The 13,727-nt window shown below is 45.1% G+C and overlaps 1 protein-coding gene and 1 long non-coding RNA gene across 2 annotated transcripts in view; one reads left to right on the forward strand and one right to left on the reverse strand.

The window, feature by feature from the left end:
* LOC306840968 overlaps positions 1-13,727 on the forward strand; it is a 240,569-nt gene that overhangs the window by 173,480 nt on the left and 53,362 nt on the right. The gene's annotated exons all lie outside the window — the stretch shown is intronic.
* Positions 1-13,727, reverse strand: part of dnah10 (dynein axonemal heavy chain 10) — a 28,631-nt gene that overhangs the window by 11,056 nt on the left and 3,848 nt on the right. Inside the window, exons 11-45 of the mRNA XM_079370491.1 lie at positions 13,236-13,406; positions 12,927-13,103; positions 12,666-12,824; positions 12,396-12,562; positions 12,153-12,304; positions 11,641-11,805; positions 11,132-11,339; positions 10,865-11,021; positions 10,303-10,782; positions 10,000-10,158; positions 9,797-9,913; positions 9,551-9,653; positions 9,002-9,180; positions 8,700-8,911; positions 8,354-8,510; positions 7,999-8,232; positions 7,808-7,930; positions 7,490-7,723; positions 6,531-6,754; positions 6,160-6,429; positions 5,903-6,086; positions 5,684-5,818; positions 4,786-4,938; positions 4,490-4,678; positions 4,160-4,306; positions 3,818-4,009; positions 3,626-3,744; positions 3,391-3,549; positions 2,565-2,700; positions 2,358-2,480; positions 2,134-2,265; positions 1,804-2,020; positions 1,527-1,646; positions 1,278-1,423; positions 680-832 (exon numbers count right to left, since the gene is read on the reverse strand). Of these exons, the coding sequence (XP_079226617.1) occupies positions 680-832; positions 1,278-1,423; positions 1,527-1,646; positions 1,804-2,020; positions 2,134-2,265; positions 2,358-2,480; positions 2,565-2,700; positions 3,391-3,549; positions 3,626-3,744; positions 3,818-4,009; positions 4,160-4,306; positions 4,490-4,678; positions 4,786-4,938; positions 5,684-5,818; positions 5,903-6,086; positions 6,160-6,429; positions 6,531-6,754; positions 7,490-7,723; positions 7,808-7,930; positions 7,999-8,232; positions 8,354-8,510; positions 8,700-8,911; positions 9,002-9,180; positions 9,551-9,653; positions 9,797-9,913; positions 10,000-10,158; positions 10,303-10,782; positions 10,865-11,021; positions 11,132-11,339; positions 11,641-11,805; positions 12,153-12,304; positions 12,396-12,562; positions 12,666-12,824; positions 12,927-13,103; positions 13,236-13,406 (6,153 nt within the window). The remainder of the gene's footprint in view (positions 1-679; positions 833-1,277; positions 1,424-1,526; positions 1,647-1,803; positions 2,021-2,133; positions 2,266-2,357; positions 2,481-2,564; positions 2,701-3,390; positions 3,550-3,625; positions 3,745-3,817; positions 4,010-4,159; positions 4,307-4,489; positions 4,679-4,785; positions 4,939-5,683; positions 5,819-5,902; positions 6,087-6,159; positions 6,430-6,530; positions 6,755-7,489; positions 7,724-7,807; positions 7,931-7,998; positions 8,233-8,353; positions 8,511-8,699; positions 8,912-9,001; positions 9,181-9,550; positions 9,654-9,796; positions 9,914-9,999; positions 10,159-10,302; positions 10,783-10,864; positions 11,022-11,131; positions 11,340-11,640; positions 11,806-12,152; positions 12,305-12,395; positions 12,563-12,665; positions 12,825-12,926; positions 13,104-13,235; positions 13,407-13,727) is intronic.

The raw sequence follows: 13,727 nt of genomic DNA on the forward strand, positions 1-13,727 counted from the left end.
ATCTGGAATACACACCTCAACACATGCAACACATAACACACACTGATCATTCCCCCTCTCAAGTCCACCTCATAAATCACCTCCTATCTAATCACCTCCCCGTCTCTTCCTCCAGATCTCTATCGCTCTCTTGACTTCTTGTTTTTATTTTATTTTTTTTCTTTAAATTATTATTAATATTATATTTCATGTAGTTTTGTATTGTCTGTGCTAGCTGTAGTCAGTTGATGTGTGTCTATTGAAACTTTAACTCATTTACTTATTTTCTATTGTATTTTGTAACTGTTGTCTTTTCTGTTTTGTATCGTCGAATCCCTTCTCCTTGTTTTTGTACTTTATTTTTTATTTTATTTTTATTTATTAAAATAATAAATTAATAAAAAAAATAAAAAAATAATTAATTTAAATAAATAAATAAGTAAATAAATTTAGAAAAAAAAATAAATAAATAAATAAATAAATAAATTAATTAATTAAAAAATAAATAAATTGCACAAATATTTGGACAATGTTTTGGTCCCATGCCTTCACTCCACCTGTCTAAAAAAAAAGATGTCGATATTTTAAAGCGTTGGTCCTTTTTAACACCATCTGTTATTAAAAGCACAAAGATTTTAAACGTCTGGAATCAAAAAAGACGGCACAGAGAGGGGATTGTGTTAGCGGTTCGAGCGTCTACCTTTGGCATGTTCATGTCATCCATAAAGACCAGCAGTCTCTTTCCAATCGGGGGTCCGTAGATCTCTTTGGTCCTCTTCTCCACATTGGCCTCCAGGTTCCGCTGCAGGTCCATCGAAGTTGTTCTGGATGAGAAGTTGATGATAAGAGTGATCTAGGAAGAGGAAAAGAATAATTTAAAATGTGGGTACATATCAAGAATAATCCTTGCAGTGATGGTAAGAAGGGCGGGGAATCTTTGGGCCTTAAGATTCGATTTTAATTCTTGAGGTCACGATTCGATTGAGAAGCTATTTTCGATTCAAAATGATTCTGGATTTTGGATTCAGGATTCAAAGTCTGTTTTTGAATGACTACATTGAAGATCTACTCCAGTCATCTGTGAGACTGGCTGAATTTCCTACTTTCTGCAGAGATAAAGAGTTAGCGTTAGCGCTAAGCAGGGAGCGACTGATAAGCTAAAAAAAAAAAAATAAAAAAATAAAAAAAGATTTTTGGAAGTTGTGGATTGATTTGAATTCTCACAAGATAAGAATCTTGTTTTGCTTTTTTTACATGAATGGATTTTTATTCCCACTTTAAACAGAAGGAAAACTCACTGTTGAATCTGCATTTAGGTTCTTCAGGAAGTTAAGAATGGTGGCGGTCTTGGAGGTGCCAGACTCTCCAACTAGAAGCACAGGCCTCTTAATCTTCACCATCTGCTCCAGGATCCAGCTGGTTCTGGTGGTGTCGATCGTCGGCACTGACGTGAAGATGGAGGAGGAGGGAATCGAAAAGCTTTTAATCAAATATACAGACAGGACAAGTGATCGCTCCGTCTCCCCGCATGCAGAATTCAGCTTTACCTAGAATATCAGCAAACTTCATTTGAGGGTTGTGGATGTATTTGGGGACGAGAGAACTCCAGGGGACCCACTTCAGCTGTGTTCCATCAAAGTGGAACTCGTACAGGGTTGGGAGGTATCCTGGATTAATGCAAACATTGACATGGCATGACAGGAAGTTAATCACACCTGGATATATGAGGGATTTTCTGACTCCAATAACTTTTAGGTTTTTAGATGTTGAACAATAATCTCACCCGGGCCTAAACCGGGTACCGTTAAAATTCTTGCTTCTCACCTGGGATCTCACCCGGTCCAGCCAGGCTCTTCTCATCGTGCACTGCAGTCAAACAGGAAAGCTTTTTGATGAACTCGTCGAACTTGATCCTGCTGGACTCCAGCAGAGTGGCACCGAGGGAACAGTACAGAGCTTCCAGGAAGTAACACTCCAGGACATCAGCGCTGCTGGGCTCGCCGCCGAGCAGTGCGTCCAACGTCAAGCACAGCTGAGTCACCTGAATGCACCGCAGACGCATAAAGAGCTCCTCCAACATGGTGCATAACTAACCATCATGCAAACAAGCATTCCTACTCTGGATTAAATCTGAGAGGGTTGGGATGAGCTTACCATGTTCAGATCTGTCTGAGGCACGACAGTCTTCAGTTTCTGTCCCTGTTTGCCGTCAACAATTCCGTCCACGATCATGTCGATGGAGCTGAGCACGTATTTCTTAAACAATTTGTTCAGCACTTCTTGTTCCTGGGAAAAAATAAGGACAAAGATGAGATGTTTGTTATGTTGTTAACTTATAAGGAAGTAACATAATTACAGAGTGTTTTTTTCTCTCTTACTCCTTCAGGTCTATCGATCACCCATCTCTGCCAGTACGGGGAGAAGCGCAGGTTTTTCGGGTCGACAAAAACCATCCCACAGCGGGAAACAGTAGCAGGGGAGGCATACTGCAGATCCCCAACCTGAAACGATCCAGTCCGTCATGCTCTGAAAAGTTACTTTGCACAAATATGTGGGCGACAGAAATCTTGTAAATTCAGAGAAACCTCGAACAGCATGGCGCAGTGATTCTGCAAACGGATCCGCTCTCCGTTGGCCAGAGTGAGGAGCCTGTTGTCGTCCATCACCGAGTTCATATTCTCCACCCATAGAGCGTCCACGTCGCCGTCAAACAGGATGTACCTGTGAGTCAAAGTGCTTATGTTTGTTCCAGAGAAATTCTATCTTCTTTTTAAAATGTTTAAACCATGTGTGGCACACTGCAGATCTACATAACTGACTGATTAAAGCTCACATTTTCTCCCTTTTCTGGTTTTCTTCAGTGTTTTTCAGGTGTCTTGTTCATGTTTAGTCACATCTATGTGATAAAATTCAAAGTCTGAGGAAACCTCTCCTACCTCCTCCTGTTAGCAGTACCTGCATGTAACGCTCAGCCCCCCCCCCCCCCCCCCCCCCCCCCCCCACCTCTTTGAAAATGGCTTTGTGACATCACAAACCCATGATGTCACTGATCCAGTCCCATTGGCATGTTGTTGCAAGGACACGCTCCCCTCAGACTGACTGTAGCATTCCCGATATGGTCAAAGGGGCGGGACATACTCGAGAACAAAGCTGACTGACTGACTAATTACGAGAGAGCCGATCGGCCGACCAATCAGATCAGACTTGGTACAGGCAGATGGGAGAGCCTGCATGGAGCGGCAGAACGTGAAAACTGAGACTTTTGTCAAACATTAGCGATTGTGAACGAACTTTAGTGGAGTAGTAAAAGATAGATAGATAGATACTTTATTGATCCCAAGGGAAATTCAAGGTTCTAAAATAGATTTATGACCCCTCAAAAATTGAAATGCCTCCTTTGTTTCTTTGTACCTTCGCTCTTTTTTGTCAGTGGGCTTGTTGATGTCTCGAAAGATGTTGGATAAGATCCCATCAGTCCAATCTCGAGTTTCGGGGTCCAAAATGCCGTAAAGTTCGATGACGCTCATGGCTTTAGGGTTCAGAGGATACATCTTGGTGTGCAGCGCCAATCTGATGATGCCATAAAATAAAGATTACTATTGTGTGCACAGAAGTTTGAAATGGTGTAAAGTATGTCTGCGTGTACTTGGTTTGAGCTTGACATAAGGTGTTGATCACAACTGATTTCCCTCCTCCTGTCGGGCCAACAATCATGGTCGTATGTCTGGTCATCATGGTCTCATACATCTGCACCACTTTATCCACCTGGAACCACAGACGGAGGAATTAAGCTTGTATCCCTAAAAACACACACTCATCTGACAGTCTGATACCTCACCTGGTTGGGCAGGAGGACATATTTGTTGTCTTGTAGGATCTCTTCCACGGCATCGTTGAAGTTTGGATAGCGTACACGAGGACAGTCCAGCCCAGGGAACAGATCTGAGATCAGGCCGAGGAAGAGAGGCACATCCTCAAACACAAACTTCGGCAGGTTCATGTCCCTGAGCGCTCGCATCAACACCACATCCTGTGAAGAAGAAGCACAAAATGACCAGGGAGGGTTGGACAAATCTCCAAGGAGAAGAATGAATGTGTTAGCGAGGATATCAGAGGTCGGTCTGTTTGACCTCTCACGAGTTATGTATATAATGCACTTTATAAAATGAAACATCTGTACCTCATTGAGTTGTGGAGAGCCTCTCTTCAGCTCTCCTGCCATCACGAGCACAGACTTCAGAGCGCGCAGACCAAAGTCATAATGAGACTGCTTTGACAGCTGCTCTCGAGCCAGCTTGTACAGCACTGTCATCTTCTTTGCCAGAACCTGAAACAACGTACGTAATGTGTTCAAAACATTTTTCATGTATGTAGATAATCCATAAGAGAAGTTAGTTCTGCACAAACACAAGAGAACCAATAAATAACATTAGCCGATTAGCTAACATTAGCTAAATCTATCATCGTACAATTCTTAAACGAGAGCTCAAGCTGCGTGTGAGTCCCTCACCTTGGCCATGAGGAAGCCCTCAGAGAAGAGCATGATCTCACAGATCTGCTGCAGGTCAGGCACAATAACCACGACGGGCCTGAAGAGGGCTTTGACTGACTCGGGCAGCTCCGTGCGTCCTGCGTAACCCGGGTTCATGGTGATGAAAATCCCCATGCGGCCATCCAGGCTGATCTCCTGCCCTTCAAACTGATTGTGAACAACGAGGTGAGAAGTCGGGATGGAAGGAAAACACAAGTCAACAACACTGTTAAATGATCTAACAGGTTTAATCTTCTTTCCTACGACAGACTCACATAAAACCTCTTCAGGTGCAGAATGAGAGCGTTCCGGATCGTCTGGATTTGGGAGGAGATAACGGACAGCACGGAGGCGTCGATGCGGTTGAACTCATCAAAGCAGCCCCAGGCTCCACACTGGGCGAGGCCCGAGAAGATCTTACCAACCGCCTGCAAACACACGAGGAAGAAAAGAACGTGTGTGAGTGAAGACTCTCCTCATGTCCCGGACAGGAAACAGCCTCACAGTAAAACACTGCGTCAACTTGTCTTCCTTCTAACGGGCTGCAGGGGGCGACTCCAGTGGTTACAAATAAAATGTCCCTTTTTCTCCCTAAATTTGTCACCTCATTACATTTTAAGATCAATTATTTAATCATTTTCTAATTAGGAGTAAGACTTGAACACGAGGAAGCAGGACGTGCAAACTGTCAGGGATAAAGTGCAACAAGACAACCTGCCAACTGCAGGGTAGAAAAGGTGTGTTCATCATCTCACCAAAACATGGCACCTTCAGGCTAAAAAAAAACAAACAAGGTTGCCATAGTAACAAACGTGGGGCTTCAGACAGTTTGCTCGACGGAGAATCTGGTTTGTTTTGCTAATTTACAAAATAATAGCATTGATTATAGGTAGCAACACGAAGGGATTCAGATCTATTTGGGGTTCTTATCGGGACATGATCGATAGATATCATATTTGATGTTCAGTTGTTTTTGACATAACGGGATAAATCTTTTAAACACTGCCAAGACGAGCATGAATTCCATTTTCTTTTTTTTTTATTTGCTTGTTTCGTTATATTATTTGGTGATTTTTTTATTGTATGATCAAATGCTAAAAAACACTTTTTTTTTTCTACACTGATTTTCTTAGTCATTCACACGATGATCATCGTTCAGTGGAGGCTTCTTACCATGTAGTCCATCCCCTCACCACAGTTTGTCACCACACAGAGGAGCCCTAACGCCTTGGCCAGGTCTTTGGTGGACTCCGTCTTTCCCGTGCCAGCTGGTCCAGCAGGAGCTCCACCCAGGTACATGGACAGGGCCTGCGTCACAAACACACACAACCAGAACGATCTCATTTCATGAAGGAGGTCGGAAGTTCAACATTTGCAACGTTTTTTTCAAACCTGCGTGAGGGTGAGGTAGATTCTGTCCGTCAGTGGGGTTATGACCAGTCGACCGTTCAACCCCATGTACTCATATCCGTAAGAGAAGGACGCGCTGCACTGACGCACAAACAGGTTGTCATGCTCTTTGATCCAGTAGAATCGAAGCTGGCTTTCCCACTCAAACTCCCGCGCGTCCATTATACTGCAAAGACAAGAACACTTCCGTTTAACCAGATGCACTTTCTCAAATGCAGTTTGAACTCGGGACCGTTTACCTGTTCAGTACAAAGCTGTCCACAATATCTCTTGCATGGACGTCAATGATGAGCACAGTGTTGATTTTTTTTCTGTCATTTTTCTTCATTGGCTGGGTGATACGCGTCACCAGCTCGTCAATCTGCTGGTGCATTTTCTTGGCGCACTTCTTCAGCGCGTGCTTGTCTCCTTTCTTCACCTTTTGAAAGACGTCCTCGACCTCCCAGGTCCACCACACCTGGTTTGCAGCCAGCACCACCATGCCCTGGTACAGCAGCATCCAATCCACCCTACGAGAGATGAGAAGGGCCCGTTTACGGAGGATCGCTCACATGCAGAGTCGCACCTTTAGAAGACACACACACACACACACACACACACACACACACACCTGCTCCGGTCTTCGCAGTAACGGAAGACTGCTTCCTTGGTGATGAGTCTATTCGTCCTCCTCATCTCCAGCAGTACTCCCGTCATCCACTCCTCCACCCGACCCTCCACTTGGACGGGCTTCTTCAGCTCCATCACCTCCCCCTCAGCGGACACCATGGCTCCGGCGACCGTCTCTCCATTGCTGTCCACGTCAAACCTCAGAGACGCGATGTTGTCATACATCTTTTGGAAGAAAAAAAACATTGAATTAATTATGTTGGATAACACTTTGTTCTGTTTTGAGCCGAGTTCTCCTCTATTTCTTTGTTGATTTGTAGTTTAAAAAGCCTCTTTAACATCGAGGCCAGGGGACGACAGATGAAAACTAGTGTTTACGATGTTTCATCATGTGTTGTTTGGGTTTTTATTTTTACTTTTTTTCTTACATGTACACAGGACAGGAGATCATCGTGGGAGTTAGAGGTACAAAAGAACAAATGATTCTTTTACTGATCTCGTGAGCACCCACTCACCTGAAGGAGTGGACTTTTGGACCGGGCCAAAAAACATGAAAGTGATGAGCCATAGAGGTTGTTTTATTATGTATTCTATTAATCAATCAATCAATCAATCAATCTTTGTTTATATAGCGTCAATTCATAACAGCAGTTATCTCGAGACACTTTACAAAAGCAGGTAAAGGACCTTACTGTTTGTCTGTTAACATTAACGAAAGAGCAGGTAACAAGACCATGCTCATTGTTATGTTTACAAAAAGCAGGTAAAGGACCTTACTGATGGCTATATTACAAGAGCCCAGCTTAATCCGTCATAGTGTGGCAAGAAAAAACTTCCTTTTAGCAGGCAGAAATCTTCAGCAGACCTGGATCATGGCAGAACAGCCTCACCCTTTCTAAATGAACTGACTTGAGTTTTGCAGCCACAAGTGTTCCTCCTCCTCCTCCTCCTCTCTGTTACCTTGATCATGTGCTCCTGGACACACGTGTGGTCACTGCTTCCCAGAATGCTGAGCAGCTCATCGTCCGAGATGAAGAAGAAGCGAGGAAAGGCGTTCCGCTTCGAGTCCAGGTAATCGTTTAGACTCTTCTGGCACCTCTCGAGCCCGTCGCTCAGGTTCTGCAGGTCCGTTAACCGATTGGGAACCAAGCAACTCCTCTTGATGCTTGGACCCTTCACCGTGTCGCTCATTATCTACGTGAAGAACGAAGAAGGCCGATGACGTGTGACGTCATGGCGTGGTTGGCTTTCATCGGGAATAATAATTGCAACACTCACCTCTTTGAACTTTTTGTCAATAACATCAAATTTCTTGGCTTCCTCGGGTAACTGCGATCGAATGTCTCCACCGATGAAAATGCTCTCCAGGTACATCCATTTCCGTTGCACCAGCAGCCACACCTGTTTAAGAGTTTTATTTTGTAGCGAGGATTTTCATGATGAGCTTTAGCGTGACAGAGAGGACGTACCTCTATCGTCTCACTGATGAGAGAAAGGTCTTTTTCCCATTGTTGAATGATCCCGAGGAAAGGCCCGACGAATCGGCTGCCGGCCATGCTCTGCAGGTTCATGGCATCGTTGTCCACGCTCAGGAGGATCTCATCCACCGCGCCCAGGATAAAACCACGATCCTGGGTGCCTTTGAAGTAAGGCACGACACTGAACTTCATATTTTCCCAGGTCTCCACCACCTCTTTCACCCCCTGGAAGCAGACACAAACACACACACACACACACACACACACACACACACAGGGTTTAAAGTTGAGCATGACGTCGCCGGTGTAACTCGTGCTTGATACCAGTGTGAAGACGGCAGCTTGCCTTCTCAATACTGAGCTCTTTCACAGCTGAGGTAACGATGTCACTGATCACGTTTGCATATTTGTGTAACTCCATCGCGAACATGTTCTCCAGAGTGAAGCTCTCAGTGTTCATCTCAAAGCTTGTTCCGGTTCTTTCCATCAGCTCCTTCCAGTGTCTTCGGACAAAAATATAAAAAACACATTTTTTATTTTTCATTCAAGTTTTTTTTCATTTGAGCTTCATGTCATTTCATTCTTTCCAACCTAGTCAACAAACACTCCACTTTATATGACTTTTGTTGTTGTTGTTGTTGTTGTTGTCTGATTTATTTGCGTCAGGTTCTGGTGTCAGATTGTGGACCGACCTGTCTCTGAGCGCCTCGTTCTTCAGGTCCAGCAGAAGAGGCAGAGACTCTCTGAACTCCTTCAAGTGTCCTTCGAGGAAGAAGGCCACAGGTAAAGCCCGCACATCTTTCGGCAGCTGCCTCAACCTTTTGATGAAACCCTCGACGCCATCTTGTAGCAGCTGAATGTTCAAATCCGCCCACAAGGTCTGAGACCACTCGGTCTTCGCATCCTGGAAGACCCCGAAAAACAACACATCGTGATCATCTTTGTGATCAATGTGTCCACACCGGCCAGGGGACGACAGCCAACCACGTCTCACCTTCTGATCTCTGAAGACGTCATATATCAGTCTCAAGCCTGCCAAGTCCTTCTGCATGCTGCTGATCTCTGGGTACACAGTGACGTCGAGGTCCAACAGCTTCTCTGCGTTAGAGAGCTCCTGCCGCTCTGACACGACCTTGGCAAGGTCCGCCTCGTATTTTCCCAAAATGGACAGTCCTGCAAAGGCCAAACGACAGAGAGAGAGAGAGAGAGAGAGAGAGAGGGAGAGGGAGAGTCAGAGAGAGAGAGAGAGAGAGAGAGAGAGAGAGAGAGGGGGGGGGAGAGAGGGAGAGAGAGAGAGAGAGGGAGAGAGTCAGAGAGAGTGAGAGAGAGAGTGAGAGAGAGAGAGACAGAGAGAGAGAGACAGAGAGAGGGAGAGAGAGAGAGAGAGAGGGAGAGAGACAGAGAGAGGGAGAGAGAGGGAGAGAGACAGAGAGAGAGAGAGAGAGGGAGAGAGACAGAGAGAGAGAGAGAGAGGGAGACTGCTTCCTTTGCTACATTTTAAGTATTAAAAACTCTTTAAGTGTAATTAAAATAAGGAATGCACCTTTCTCCAAATTTTCTCCAACAGCTCCGGGACCGTGCATGTTGAAGCTTTCAGTGAAGATGGACAACTCTGTCTGAAACTCTTCAGTCTTCTCATTTGTAAGCTTCGAGTGTTAATGGGGGAAGATCAGGGAATTTGCCCCTCGGGGACAAAAAAAAGGTTTTTGAATAGCATTAAATGAGTTTGTTTTTTTTAAACATGTTTCACTCGTCTGTTTAAACAGGATGTGCTGGTTTGGAGTCCTACCTTCATAAAAGATTTCTTGACACTTGTCAGACTTCTGTCCACCCGTCTGGATTCTGTAAATAGGTCGCTCCACACCTGGCTGATATTTGCAGCCAGTTCCAGTTCATCCTCTCCAACCTGAACCGGCACGTGATGCACATCATGTGATGAACTTGTGCTCTGGATTATTTAAGGAAACGTTTGAAGAGTTGAACCTACAGTACCTGAACTTTGTACATGGCCAGGGTTCTGTATTTCTCCCTGATGTCACCGTATCTCATCTCCACATGCAGAGACATGTCCCTGATGTCTGAGATGGTGCTCAGGACAGACTTCAGCTCGTCGAAGGTGTCAGGGCTCTGTTCAAGGTTTTGAGAGAGTTCCTGTCGGGTCAAAAACAAACGTAAGGATGAACCACTTAAACACATGGATGGATGGATGGATGGATGGATGGATAGATAGATGGATAGATGGATAGATGGATAGATAGATACTTTATTGATCCCGAGGGAAATTCAAGTGAGTACCGTGAGTTCATCTCTTAGGTTGAAGAGGTCCTCTCTGGTCGGCTTGTGGAGCAGGCCGCCGAGTGAACTGATCCAGGAGTCGGCGTTCTCACGCACAGCGAGGATAAGAGGCTCCAGGTTTACATGGAGGACGCGCTCCAGCTTGTACATGGGCTCCAGCAACACGTCCTTCATGATGCCGGACAGGAACTGCAGCTTATCGTCATACATGACGCAGGACGGGTTTTTCGCAGCAAACTTCTCATTGACGATGGTTTTGTTCTTTTTCCAAAGGGGCAGGTAGCGTTTCCAGTGGGTCAGGTAGCGATCCACGGAGAAGAGCAGCCGCTGGATGTTCGTGGACACCTTCATGGTGCTCTCGTTGATCAGAGGATGCTGCCACAGGTCGCTGTAGAATCTGAACGTGACCGTCTCATCCTCGCCGTCCACACGCTGCGGAGGGCACTCAATGCAGGTGCCGCGCATCCAGCGCACAAACAGCTGTAAAAGGCAGGGGAATTTGTCAGCTGGGGATACGAACATTTAAAAAACACATTGCCTTGACACACGAGGTAATCCCGACCTTGCTGCTCTCTATGCAGTCTCTGACACACTGCATGAGTAGCCAGTAGATCTCGGTGCTTTGCGGCTGAAGCACGATGGTCGGTGCAGACACGATGGCATCAACTTGGAAAAGAGGGGTGTGACTCATGAGCGCCTCGTTGAAAGCCTGAATGTTCCTACATGTTGCAGTCACAGGAGAGAAGCAACAAGGGTTTGAACCAGCTGTGTTTCCTTCCAACAGAAGAGCGATCATCACTCCTCACAGACTCTGACATCATCACTTTACCTCAGCATCATCTGTACGAGGGAGTCCATCACTTGGCGCTCCCAGTACTTGTAGTATTCTGCCATACTGTTGGCTCTGCCGCTGGAGGTTTCAAAGATCAAATGTTCCGTCTCAGTGACGAGGGGTCCGATGGCAGAATACTTGCTGCTCAGCATATCCGCGGTCGTGGCCCGTGTTTTTTCAATACGCTCACAGAAATCCTTCACACCTTGAAAAATTGTGCAATCGGAGGAAATAAGTTTGAGTTCTTTAGATTTATTTTTGGGACTTTTTGTGCCTCGATTGGAGACACAGGAAAGAGCGGAGAATGAGAGAGAGAGAGAGAGGGGGGGGGGGGGACATGATGGTCAGACTCAAACATGGGCTGTCTGCTTTAAGGACTGCAGCCTCTGCACAGGGAGCTCCCTAGTCGCTAACCAAGCACTCGTCAAACAGCGCCCCCTAAAGGTCGAATTCTTTCATTAAATAAATCACATTCAACGAGTAAGATCTGTTATACTTTGCTCTACCTGGTAAATCCTTTGGGTTTTCTGGAACCGGACATTTCAGTAAGTTGGCCGTCACCATGGAGTGCAGCTTGGACTCAATGTCCCGCTCGTTTTTGTGAATCTGTTGGACAACCGACCTCAATTTCGAGACAGCTTTGGTGCCTCGATTGATGAAGTCCTGGATAGCTGGAGAGGAAGAGGAGGAAGAACGTCCACAATCACAGACTATAAAGAACAAACTGTCTAAACTTTATTTTATGTAATAAATTTAGATGGAAGTTAATGTGATTAAGAATGGAGAAGGGGTAATATTAAATAAGTTTATTGTTCTTACTGCTTCTTATTAAACTGTTTAAATATGTTGTTTGTTTTGTATGTTGTTTTATTTATTGCAAAAAAAAGAAATGTTATCTTCATTATCGTTATTTTTTTATAGTTCATTTTTTTTGTCATTCCGTCACAAAATACAAACAAACAAACGTTTGATTTACAGACGATATACATCATCAGACTAAAATGTGTCAGATCCTCACCAGAGGAAGTCCAGTTCAGTCGGACACATCCACGTTGCAGCTCCTCTGTGACCACTTTGATCTTCACACGTAGCATGGCGGACTTTTCCCCACTCAGGCTGTCCGTCACAGAGTGGTAGCTGTCGACCAGTTTGATGAGATCAAACTCGTACCTGAAGACGAGGAACAGGTCAGACTGCAGGTCACATGCACGGGGGGGGGGGGGGGGGGGATTTGTCATTTGGTGCAAAGACTCACTGTTACCTGATGAATTTCTGCTCCTGTAGAGCAATGTTCTGAGCCAGGTAAGGCACAGCCAGGCCCAGCGACACCAGGTCGTTTGACTCAGAAATGATTTGCTTAATTTCAGGAGGAAGAGTTACGGCAAATCGAACAACCGTCGTTTGAACACTATTAGTGAGCGGGACATCCTAAAATCCAAACACAAAACAGGGGACGAAGAATAATGGACGTCTCTGACTTTCTGCTCGATATTGAGACGCAGTGTTTTCCTACGAGGCAGAGGAGACGTACCTGTTTTTCCTGGGTTTGGTTATCACAGCTGCTCATAACCATCAGCGGTGTTTTCAAGAGCAAAGGCAGCTTGGTTTGTGTCACACCCAACCAGTCGTTGTACTTCTTCGCCTCGTACTCCTTCGTCTTCATCGCCATTTCCACATATTTTTCTTTGACCTCGACAGACGCAGAGAAAGTATCGATGACAATTGAATCGAGAATGTTTTTTTTTTTTTTTATCAAAACAGCTGAAATATACAAACTCCTATGAGTACGCACTACTTTGGCCTGCGCGCTCTCAGCCATCTCTGGCTCTTGTACGAAAGGAAGGATGGTTTGTTTGAGGCGGTGGAAGAGAGATCGCACCCATCTGATGGCGCCTGCCACAGGAGGCTCGTTCTTATTCAGCGGTGGCTGGTCCTTCTGTGTCTCGAAGATTTCATTTATACTTTCCACCTAAAACAGAGACAGAACAATCCTGTGAAAACCAGACTCACAGGATCTGAATCCAGATTTTAAACCACATTAAGTTACTACATGTTGAGTCAGTTATGAGCAGACACTTGATCTTGGTTTGTGGTGCGGTACCTCTTTGCAGTACTGAGCCAGGATGTCATTAAACTTGGTGATCAGATGGTCGTTGATGACCTTTCTGGAGCAGATGTGTCTGAACTTCAAGAGCATGTCAAAGGCGACAGCTGAGGAGCGCAAAGTTCTGAACGACTGATCGATGAGACTGATGGCCTCTCCCTCGATAGCCTGAGAGCGGACACAAGACAGAGGGGGATCAGCTCGACGGCTCAGCAGCACACTGAAGCAAACACACACACACACACACACACACACACACACACACACAATCACAATCACTGATCAACTGTGATGTGATGTGTTATTATTTATCTTTATTTGAAGTTTATTTGATGTGGACATTGCACTGACACTGGACAGACCACAGGCATTGATTTGAGTCTTTTAGCACATGAGCTAATTTGCAGCACTCGTCCACAGGCGGCTTTTGAAAGGACAAAATAATTAAAATAAAAAGAAAGAAAAGAAAAAACAAACAAACAAAACATC

This window comes from Symphodus melops (genome assembly GCF_947650265.1).
Source record: "Symphodus melops genome assembly, chromosome: 1".
NCBI classification, from domain to species: domain Eukaryota; kingdom Metazoa; phylum Chordata; class Actinopteri; order Labriformes; family Labridae; genus Symphodus; species Symphodus melops.